At 45.2% G+C, this 12145-nt stretch overlaps 1 protein-coding gene across 1 annotated transcript in view; it reads left to right on the forward strand.

Moving 5' to 3' along the window:
- Positions 1 to 715, forward strand: part of CEP192 (centrosomal protein 192) — a 93835-nt gene extending 93120 nt beyond the window's left edge. Inside the window, exon 44 of the mRNA XM_060122059.1 lies at positions 289 to 715. Coding sequence (XP_059978042.1) covers positions 289 to 427 — 139 coding nt within the window. The 3' untranslated portion in view covers positions 428 to 715. The remainder of the gene's footprint in view (positions 1 to 288) is intronic.
- Positions 716 to 12145: the final 11430 nt, after the last annotated feature.

The following is a 12145-nucleotide window of genomic DNA, read 5'->3' on the forward strand; positions in this document are numbered from 1 at the left end:
AATCTGAAAATAAATTTTCAAGAAGACTTTTGGAAGGTTTCATATGAAATTTGGAGCAAAACCCACCAGCCCTGTAAATGTTGGTCCTGCTGCCCCGGGGGCGGTTGGTGGCACGTGCTCCCTGACCTTTCGGGGGCCGGTGGCCTCCTGCTTCTACAGATGCAGCACCAGGCCCTGGGCCTCTTGGCTCCTGCTTCCTTGATCATGTTTGCTCTCCGCCAGGCATCGTGAGGCTGGAGGGGCTCCGTGTGCCGTGGCCTTGGTGTTGACACCCCTTTCTCTCTGCAGAGCCCAGCACTACATCAACATGCCTGTGCAGTTCAAGCCCAGGTCTGTGGGCAAGTTTGAAGCTTTGCTCGTTGTTCAAACCGACGAAGGCAAGAGTGTCGCCGTTCGACTCATTGGTGAAGCTCTTGGGAAAAGTTAACTAGAGTCCACTTTGTGTAAAGTAAATGACATAAGTTATATTTTGATAACTTCATTTTTTTCTATACTACAGTTATGCCTTTGTATATATTTTGTATGATAAATTGGATGTCTATAACTATAGATTTGTTCTTTTGAGAAGCTAATACTGAAGACCTGACTAAAATAATCATGTAACTATCCTACAGTATTGTATTTAACTTTTACAGGGGAGAAGAGAGTTCTATTTTTGCATTGATTATGATATTCTGAATAAATATGGCGTATATTTTAGTTGGTATATCCAGAAATAAACTTAATTTCCATTGAATTTGGTGGTTTTTTATATGCTGTCATGTAGACATTAGAATATCACTTTATTCTGCTAATTATTTCCAAGCGCCTTGGTCTGTTCTGTGATTTTTCTCCTCCATTACAGTTCTGTTTCCCTTAAGAAATTCCTTCTTGGTTCCTTTGTCTTTTAGCTAATTGCCCAGAGTAGAAAGGAAAGCTTCCTTTCAAAGAAATTGTCTTTCTCCGGAGTGGGGCAGGCTCCACGTTCTGTGCAGACACATTGGAGAGGTTGATGGTGTATTTTAAGAGAGCGTTTATTGAAATTAAAGCTGGATGGGACAACTCCAGAATCCGGTGTAGAAGGGCACTGCCATCAGGTACCAGAGGGACCCGGGGCACAGGGAGTGAGGGCAGTGAGCCGCCCGAGGGGACGGAGTGCTCTCCTGCTGTGATGTTCCCTGGTTCTACCAGGAGAGACGTGAGTATTAATTGCTCTGTGGCCATTGCTGGTGAGTGGTTGTGCAGCAGCGTGGGGGTCGCAGCCGGGTATTATCGATGGAGCAGAAGGACCTCGGAGGGTGTGCAGAGCTGCCAGGAGGGCTCTAATCCCCAGCATTTACAACCGCGACAGAGAAACACTCTCCTTCCTGAGCACAGATTTAAGACAGTCTTATACGTCTGCCACATGGGTCAGTAATCACAGGTGAAGGGTAGAGGCAGTCCCACAACTGTTGATCCCTCTGTGATTAAAACTGCTCTCCTTCAGTGTCAGCTCTCTTCAATGTCCACACTCCTAAAGTGGACACTTCCCTGTTTTGTTTCCTCTTTAGATTTTTCATTTCATGCCCAGGGAAAGATCTGGGACAGGGGATCCTGTAAGTCTTTAGCTGCGCCCTGAGCCCACTGAGCACTGGGCCGTGTTCCCATCTCTGACGCCCGTGGACGCTCGTGCAGACGGGAGGGGTGCGGCGGGGACGCCCCGCAGGGGCAGGCACGACCTCGGAGCAGCACGGGCTGTGACACGAGGTGAGGAGAGGCCGGTGGTGAGAGTGTGGCTGGAAACGCAATCCTCCCAGGGGTGTTATAACCATTACTTCTCCTGCGCCCGGTGCTGACCCCAGAAGATGCATGGACACATGTGGAGGTGATTGTGTGTTTGCTCCATGAGCAAGGCTGACCCAGGCCCAGGGCCACTGTTGCGCTGACCTGCCCTCAGGTCGGTGGGAAGCCCCACGCTGTTCGCTTGAGGAGGTCCTCCCTGCGTTTGGGATGACCCACAAAATGGCTGTTCTGTGGGGTCGGCCTGAGGAAATGCCACGTTGTGGACTTGGCTGCATGTGAGACTTGCTCCCTGAGAGCTGTGAGGCCAGCAGGCACAACGCAGACCCCGCCACGCCAGATGCCAGGGTGCCACCCACAGCCGCCACCATTGCCCTTGTGCTTTCGGGCACAAGGGCGACTCTGCGTCAGCTTCTCTGGAGCCATCTTCCTAAACTCAGGGGAGACCCGTGTGCCACCAGAGCCGGGCCAGCTCGGATCCTCCTCCTTGGCCTGGTCCCCCCTCCCTTGTGCTTCCACAGGCCTGTCCTTCTTGGTAGGGGGAGGGGCACCTCCCAGCACTGCCCCTCCATGGGGCACCTTCCCTACCTGCCTTCCAGGTGCTCGGGGAAGGTGCCCAGCCGACTGATGGGCACCTATGCCGAAGGCGGTTCACCTCTGAAGCCTCAGTGGGTAAAGTATGGGGGTGTGGGGGAGAGGGTTCATGCTTTGAACAAGTGGATGCATCCACTGAGCTTCTGTGTCTAAGTATTTCCATGGAAATATCAAGAGCATATGGATAATATTACTATCTTACAAATGGATGACAGGTTGCTTCACACAATAATGTTTTTATATCTCAAGTCAAAAGCAGGTTGTGCGAATGGAGAAACGCTGGAAGGGCTGGTCAGGAGCAGGCCGGGACTGCTCAGCCCACTGCTGTATGAGGCATGGCCCTGGGGGCTGCCCAGCGGCCAGTGAGATAGACAGGGAGGAGGCGAAATGCACAGGACAGTGATGTAATTGTCGACCTGGGATTCCAAGAGGGTTTCCTTTAAAGATCATAAAAAGAATTCGGTAATGTGACTGGATTACATGACTGATACACAAAAATCAACAGTTTTTCTATATAAGAAAATAGTAATGGAAAAAATAAAACCCCTATGAATAAACGTATAAAGAAATGTAAAATTTACATGAAGAAAACTTTAAAATCTCACTGGAGGTTACAGCAGGTTTGGGCAGGGGGTAATGTGTCCACATTGCTGCCGGGTGCTCCTCTGTAGCACGAATACCCCTTGAGATCTTACTAACGACAGGACTGCAAGTAGCTGGGTGAGACTAGCATGTGCAGGATGAATCCGAAAGCCCCAAATACGTACAGAAATTCAGTGCAAGGTAAAAGTGGCACCTCAGTAGGGAAAAGATGGGTTATCCCAGATTAGCTTCCGGGTGAATCATAGGTTAACAATGAAAGTATAAAAGTCCCAGGAGAAAATAGGAAAACAATATCAGTTATTAATTTCTAATTTTGGAATAAAAACTGACAGTCACATAAGAAAGAGATCAACTCAACGACATACAAATTAAAATTTTCTGGGTGGAAAAAGCATAACCAAAATCAAAAGATAAATGACAAACTGGGAGTCTTAATGGACACATTGGCCATTTCAGTCTTTCTGCTGCAAACAGTGACACAGACTCTCCATCTGCAGCTGTCACTTCATGTATTTCCAAGGACACCTGTCGGGTAAAGCACTGAAGCATGGACAGCGGGTGGAAGGCAGGGCAGGGGCAGTATAATTTGAGTGGACATTGCTGACTTGTCTCCTGCCTGTTTTTCTACATCCTTGCCAAAACAATGTTAGCAAACTAACTTTTCCTACTCTAGTAGGTGAGTAATTGCGTCTGGTCTGATGTGCGCTGGCTCTGACTCTGTGGGCAGAGCCCACCTAGGCAGGTGCAACGGGTGGCTGCCAGGAGCCACCCTTCCCCTGCTTCTTTTGGGAGCCTCCAGCAAAGAGGGTGGACCTGCTCAAGGCCACTTTCTTGGGGTCCCCTGCAGCTGAGCCCTGAGGAGACCCCTGTGGAGGGGACCCACCTTCTGTGGACACCAAATGTGCACGGCAGATGGCTCTGGGAGTGGCAGGCAGAGGGTGACGCCCGGGCCCCCCTGGGCTCTGTCCTCACAACCCTGCCCTGAGGCGGGAGGAGGCCTGCCTTCCACTGGCCTGTCTCCACTTCCCACCAGGTTCAACTATTAACTATTTTTGTAATAAAAAATGTTTTAAAGAGGTAAATGTAACAAAGGAATTGTTTTAATAAGAGATTTAAAAATCCAAACATCACTTTTTCTGCCAATATTCAGTAAACTTAATGGAATATCACTTATTAATTAGGGTATTGACAGTAGTCTTTCTCAGAAGGTTTTGAAATGACACCTCACAGTAAAGTTCTACCTTTCCTTGTGAAGAAGCTCAGGCGTGGAGACCCTCGAGGTCCTTACAGGTGTCACGGCCTCTCAGCAGATGCTCCCCCTCGGCTTTGCTGTGACGTGTGTTTCAGTTTGGTGTCCAGGAAGCAGGGCCGGTCCCCCAGGGGGCCTTTGTGGAGTAGGTGCCAGCGGGTCTGAGGTCTGAAGGTTTCCTGTCAGCCTCACCTGTAGGGCTGCCGCCCGCACCTGCCCTGCCTCTGGGAGGAGGAGGGTTAACCAATCCTGTGCCTTCTGTTCACTTGGGATCACTCGGTCCCACTACAAGTTTGCTTTCCCCTTTGTTATTTAATGTCGATGTTAAAGCCACTAAGAGGGTTGCCTGTTTCTACGCCGAAGTCACTGGACATGAAGAGAGCCCATTTTTATATTTTATATAAAATATATAACGTAAATTTGTATTTCTGTATTTTATAGGTTTAAGTATATTTTTAAATTTCTATATATACACATACATATCAGGATAAAGCAAATAGATTGAGGTTGTTAGCAACCAAGGTTTTTAGTAGAAGACAAATGTGATGTTATAATTCAAAGATAAGTCAAGATATTAAGTCCCTTTGAAGTTAAATTTAAATCAGAAATATTAGCTTGCACTCATGATTTTTTAAAAATCCATATTTCCATCCTTCTCCACTGAAAATGCCCAAAGCAGTCTTAGCTCATTGGCAGTAGCGCCCCTGGAAAGAGACATGGGACACGTGTGCCGTGGCCACACACCTACAGTTGTATTATTTTAATTCTAATCTTGTTCTGTTAAACTATGAAATGAAGAAAATTAAAACATGAGGTTAATATTCAAGAGTGATTATGTTGTATATACAATATAAAAATTGATCTGTTGTAAGTTAGTGAAAGTAAATAATCCAAGACTCAACACTCATTTTTTATCATTCATACTGATTAATTGGCAAAATTCAACTTCATTTTGGTTACGTAAGTGCAGACTTTAAGGAAAATACTCTTCATCATCTGTTTAGAAGAGTGCAAGTTAATTATCTAAAGGATAACTTCACTGGGCATGATTTAATTTATGTATGTATGTGTTTGTTTATTTCCCTAAGAAGAGTGATTAGAAGTCCTATCAATTATAGAAATCTCATAGTCTGCTCAGAGAAAATAACTTGTTGACTTTGGTAGAAAAACAGCAGTTTCTAGTTATTACATAAAAATAAAGCCAGAAAATAGATGTAGTAATGGAAATAAAGAGAAATATCAAAATGGTATAATTGACAAACAGCTGGAATACCACTACCGCATACCATATGTACAAGTAAATTCCAGATGGATTGAAAATTTTAATGTAAAACCTATAAGATTAAACTGTATTAGATTTTATATGTCTGTAACTTTGGATGGGAGTGAACTTCCTAAGCAGGAAAGGAAACCCAGAAGTTATAAGGGAAAGTCAGATAAATTTCTTTTAATTGTTGTAAAATATGCACAACATAAAATTTACCATCTTACCGTTTTTAAGTGTACAATTCAGTGGCATTAAGCACATTCACATTGTCGTGCAGCCATCACCACCATCCATCTCCAGGGCTTTTCCATCTTCCCAACAGATGTATTTTAACACACAAGCTTAACATATTGAACAGCAAAAAGACACCATAAATAAAGACAAGAGACAAACCATATGTTGGGCAAAGACGTTTAACAACACTTTATTTCTAGCACCCCGAGTGCTAGAAATCCTATAAATTGGTAGGGAAAGGCAATCCAATAGAAATGTGGATAAAAGAACATAAATAGACATTTCACAGAATGATAATTTTAGATGGCTAGTAGACATCTGAAAATTGGTTGAGAAAATGCAAATGAAAGCAAGAATGAAATACTTTTTTTTTAATCCATGAGATTGAAAATTAAAATGTGTCATGCATCCCTACATTGCTGGTGAGTGAATTGCTGGAAATTGGTATGGGAAATGCTAATTATAGTAATAAATACCATTTTTTTAAACTCATCAAATTGACAAAAATTAAAACGAATAAGAAATATCCTTTGCTGGTAGGAATGCAACTGCTAAAACTTTTGGGGGATGTAATCTACAAATACCTACTAAAAATTAAAATCCTTTCACCCAGCAATCAACCTTTGGGAGTCTATTTTATAAAAATGAAAGCACCATTACATATAGCTATACGTATGTATACATATACATATATGTATGTACGTTAATACCACGTAAGAGATGCAAATACAGTGTCCTGAAAACATCCTACTGTGAGAAGCTGTGGAGGTTAAGAGCCCTGTCGGGAGAGAGAGGCCACAGGCCCTGCAGTGCCAACAGATGAGCAAGAAACTGTCTTGCACCTGGGTCATCCTGGCTGAGTGCTCCCCAGATTCCTGGCCCACGCAAATGTGCACAAAATAATGTTTTAGGGTACTTTGTTATGCAGCAATCTTGGTTTCTATAAGGAAAAAGTCTCTTTCTGCTATTCCCTCACATCATTTAGTTCCTTTTTATAGAACATGTGAAGGTACTTCTTTTTAACCAAAAATCTCTCTCTATTTACTAATGGAGTCAAATAAGCAATTTACATTAGGAAACAAAGGAAAAAGTTATTAAGTTTTATGTAAAAAGTATTATAGTGTTGATATTTGGGGGAAAAAACTCAACCAGAGGCAACAATCTTCTTTTTGCAAAATAAGCTACATGGCCTATTTGGTAGGCAGTACATTGTAATTGCTTTGTTTTTATTATCCCTTTACATGTTTTAAAACTTTGCCAGTAAAGCTTTTCTAATAGTGCTGAAGAGACGTTTTTCCTGCTTACTTGGCAAAGTTTGCTCTCTGAATAAAATAAAAAGCAAAAGTTGTGTTGATTCTCCTCCTCTCTCCTCTTGCTCCTCACTCTTCCTCTTTCTTTTTCCCTCCTTACCTCTCTGCTTTCCCCAGAATCAATCAACCAGAGTTCTCATTTGCCAGCAACAGTACTCCACGCCGCACTCAACACAGCGGGGATTTGTTGGTGCATGTTCTCGATGGCGGAGCCAGAACTAGGCTTGGACACAGACAGGGGGCCTGGGCACAGGGAACGCAGCTGGGGCCCAGCAGACCTGCCCCTTCTGTGATGAACTGGACATCCAGTTGTGTCCACTTCCTTAAACCCACATGTAAGCCCCATGGGAGCATCTGATTTGCCTCACCTGGGGTAAGTGTTGCCCCCATGGTGAATGGGGTGGGAAGGGAAGATCTCCAGCAGCAGGCATGATGAAAGAATATCCATAAAGGAGATGGGGCTGCCGGTAGGAAGGCACACAGATGGCCACTAAAAACGTAATTTCATCAAGGTTCTGCTTAGAAAAAGCAACCAAAAATTGAAGATGAACATAAGACCCAGAAATCCCATTCTAAATGTCTATATACTGCGTGTCTAAACACTAAGAAGTCTCCCACCTGTGTGCAAAGAGACATTAACAAGGATGTTGATTGTAGTAATGGAGTAAGAGTGGAAAAAAATGGCAACTCTTAAATGTCATCAAGAAGAATGTGATCTATTCACGTAGTGAAATACTATTACCAGTTAAATGAACTAAAACGATGTGTCAACTTGAATTTTTTTTTTTTTTTTTTTTTTTTTTTTTGCAGTACACGGGCCTCTCACTGTTGTGGCCTCTCCCAGACGCATAGGCTCAGCGGCCATGGCTCACGGGCCTAGCCACTCCGCGGCATGTGGGATCTTCCCGGACCGGGGCACGAACCCATGTCCTCTGCATCGGCAGGCGGACTCTCAACCACTGCGCCACCAGGGAAGCCCAACTTGAATAAATTTTGACGCGTAAATGAGTGAAAAGGTCAAATGTACACTATGATAGCATTTATATAAAGGTTACAAACATACAAAGCCATATAAGCATGTATATAGTTTCAGAATATGTTTATATGCAGCATAGGTATAAAAACCTGGATGGAGAGGAATGGACCGATGTCCAGAGACAGTTCTCTGACTTTCTACATGTCAGCACATCTTACAGGCGAGGCCCTGCCTGCCTTGTGTTCTGCACTATCTTTAGAAGGATGTTCATGTAGGTAACAGACTTGCCAGACAGAGATGTGTCTCCTTCAGCTCCTCTCCTGTAACACAGCCCACTGTGCTGGCAGGTGCCATCTGGCCCTCTTGGCATGGCCCTGTGAGAATTGGGGCTCAGAATATTGGTGCAAAAATGCTAATACTGCTATTGCTGTGGGCAATGAATGGTCCCTTGTCTCTGACCCTGGAGTCGCATGCCTTCTGCCAGCATCCAAGAAACTGTAACAGGCGATAGTATCAGCTTACAAATGGGGTAAAATTTCAGATTCTTCATAACTGTTGACAGTTACCTTCAGGCTAAGAGTTGTCTCTAGGAAGGGAGGAAGGGGCCTGGAATAAGAGGGGTCAAAGGGAGGTTGTACATTTCATTTCTCAAGAAAAAGCTCTGAAACAAACATGGCCATGTGATAGTATATATGCCCTTATTATATTCTCTATATTTTTTGGTATGTCTGAAATATTAAATTAAAAAGTGAACTTACATTTTAAAAATCCCAGAGAAATGAGTTTTTTTAAACAATAATGAGTTTTCTTTCTTAAACTTGTAATCTATAGATTGGATCTCCTTTCTTTTTTCCTTCGTATTACTTTTCATCATGTTCATCTCTGTGTTTTTTCTCTACTTTCTAAAAATTTTGCTTCAATTTTCTTGTTGACATGAAATTTACATAAGATTAGCCATTTTAAAGGGAACAATTCAGTGGCATTTGGCACATTCACAGTGTTGTGCAACCATTACCTCTATCTAGTTCCAAACTATTTTCATCTTTCCAGAAGAAAACACTACTTACTAAGCAGTTACTCTTCTCCCCTTCCCTCAGCTCCTGGAAACTACCAATATGCTTTCTGTTTCCATGAATTTAACTACTTTGGATACGTTTTAAAACAGCATCATGCAATATGTGACCTTTTGTGTCAGGCTTTTTCCATTTAACATAATGTTTTCAAGGTTTAGTCACGTTGTGGGTTTGAATTTCTGTCTGGGGTCATTTGCTTTTAGTCTGCAGAAATTCTTTTATTATTTCTTGTAAGGTGGGTCAGCTGCAACAAATTCTCTCAGTTTTTGTTTACCTGGAAATGTCCTATTTCATCATCAGTTCTGAAGGATAGCTTTGCTGGACATAGAATTCTTGGTTGACAGTTTTCCTTTTGAGCCCTTTGACTATGTTATCTCACTCCCTCTGGCCTCCATTGTTTCTGCTGATAAGTTAGCTGTCGATCTCATTGGGGCTCCCTTGTAAGTGAAGAGTCGCTTTTCTCTGGCTGCTTTCAATATTTTCTCCTTGTTTTTGACTTTCAGCATTCTTGCTGTAATGTGTCAGTTTGTGGATCTCTTTGAGCTTATCCTACTTGGAGTTTGTTGAGTTTCCTGGGTGTTCAATGTTTTTTTTTTTAATACATTTGGAAATTTTCAGCTCTTTATTTCTTCAAATATTTTCCACTCTTTCTGATACTCCCATTATGCATAAGTGGTTTGCTTAATGCTGTCCCATATTCTTCTTAGGCTCTGTTCATTTTTCCTCATTTTTTTTCCTCTCCATTCTTCAGATTACTAATCTCTATCAACCTACTTTCAAGTTTGCTAATTCTCTGTTTTACCAGCTCAAATCTACTGTTAAGCCCCTCCAGTGAAAGTTTCATCTCAGTTATTGTACTTTTCAACTCTAGAATTTCCATTTGGTTGCTTTTCTTAATATATAATTTCTATCTGTTTATTGGTATTTTCTATTTGATATGACAATGGCATCATACCCTTCTTTACTTCTTTTTTTAATTAATTTATTTACTTTTGGTTGTGTTGGGTCTTCGTTGCTGTACACGGCCTTTCTCTAGCTGCGGCGAGTGGGGCTACTCTTTGTTGCAGTGCATGGGCTTCTCATTGCGGTAGCTTCTCTTGTTGCGGAGCATGGGGTCTAGGCACGCGGGCTTCAGGAGCTGTGGCACGCGGGCTCAGTAGTTGTGGTTCACAGGCTCTAGAGCACAGGCTCAGTAGTTGTGACACATGGGCTTAGTTGCTCCACAGCATGTGGGATCTTCCCGGACCAGGGCTTGAACCTGTGTCCCCTGCATCGGCAGGCGGGCTCTCAACCACTGTGCCACCAGGGAAGCCCCTGCTTTCATTTTTAATCTCTTTCCACATCCAGTGCAACACGTCCTCAGGACCGTGTGAGGGAACATCTTTATGGTCCTACTGTGCTGACTCTTCTAGAAGCCCCCAAATGTCAGTGCCCCCATCAGGCTGCCCGGGGGCCTCGTCCTCCTTTTGCATCACTCTCCAGATCCCATCCTGCTGCCCTACATGAAGTTGTTGTGGACACATCAAGGCTTTGAATTGGTTTCTGTCAAAAAGGCTTGCCCGCAGAGTTCAGAGAAAGGAAATCTTCACTTTGTTAAAGGCCACTGGGTCTCCTGGGCCAGCAGCTCGAGCCCCTGGCCCTCCTCTAAGCTGAGCAGCTTTGGGGCTGCACTCTGGATGCGGGGGGAGCGGCGGTGAGGTCCCAGCATCGCCCTGGGGCTCCTCTCACACCCTACATCCGATCAGAAGGACCTTGGAGTGGCATAGTGAGTCCTCGGGCATCCGTTGTAGCTCGTGCTTCCCGCCCAGTGTCCACCAGCTGGGTCTGAGCTCCAGCCTCCCTGCCTGGGCCTCTCACAGTGACCTGGCCCAGCTATTTGTCGGCCCCTCTCCTGGTGGCTCTCAAACACTCGGCCGCATTCCCCCGGCCCCGGCCCCGCCCAGCAGCCTGAGCCCGGACGGTGCCGGTTCCTGGGCACCTGGGTCAGCTGACAGCAAACCAACCTCTGTGTTGGGACGAGTGTGTGAAGAGTACAACACAAGGCGGGTGAGGACGGGGTGAGGGTGCCAGGGGAACAGGAGAGGGGACTGGGCAAGAGCAGCCTGGCTCCGGAGCCAGAGGCCAGGGTGCCGGGCTGGGGGCAGGACTTTGGGTTGGGTCCCAGGAGATGGGAGCCCCCGGAGCTCCTAGTATGGCCTGGTCAGGCTGCCCATGGGGACTGAGCACAGAGAGGAGGGGGAGGTTCGGGGCTGCTGGTGGGAGAGTCGGTGGCTTGGACGAGGGAGATGGGGGTTGCTGCTGAGGAGCACGCGGATTCTGGATGTAGCCACCTGAGTTTCCATCCAAACTAAGTCCACAATCCAGCCAGGGGAAACTTTTAAAACTCAGAAAAATAAAACCTGAATCATTGCACATCACTTCCTTGTTTAAAACTGGGCAGGAGACTGGGGTGTGGGGAACCCCACCCACAGGGCAGCAGCAGTCAGCTCTGGCCCTGCCGCCGCTGGGAATGAAAGGTTGAGGAGCTAGGTCTTCGCATTTCTCCGGAGAAGCAGAAATTTGAAATCTTTAGGTGAAATCTTCCTACTTTTACCCTTTAAAATAATGGAGGTCAAATGACACATGTTTTGAGGATTTGACTTCTGCTCATAGGAGGCAGTCACGAAGTTTGCTGGATGGAAAAACTGATACTCCTACAGCTTAGGTATCTTTATTATTATTGTTGGTCTTCAGACTTTCCCCCTTGACACAGCGGAGGGAAAGTATATGGCAGTGGTGGTGGTTATGAGGGGAGGGGTGACAGGGAGGGAGGTGGGGACGACCCCAGGGTGGGGGATGCTTCAGATCCTCTGCCATGGGCTCCTTGCTCCGTCTGCAGTCGCTGGGCCCTGTCCATGCCTGACTCTAGGAGGTGAGGATGGGGAAGGGGTGGTGGTGAGGGCAAATGACTCTGGAGGGACTGGACTTGCAGCCCGGGCTCTAAAATGATGGGCTCAGAAGATGTTCCTGCTCCTGGCCCCAATCTGGAATCAGACACTGCTCGTTGTGAATGACCAATACTGAAGCATCCACAGTGGTTTC

Source organism: Lagenorhynchus albirostris, chromosome 14 (genome assembly GCF_949774975.1).
Source record: "Lagenorhynchus albirostris chromosome 14, mLagAlb1.1, whole genome shotgun sequence".
NCBI lineage: Eukaryota > Metazoa > Chordata > Mammalia > Artiodactyla > Delphinidae > Lagenorhynchus > Lagenorhynchus albirostris.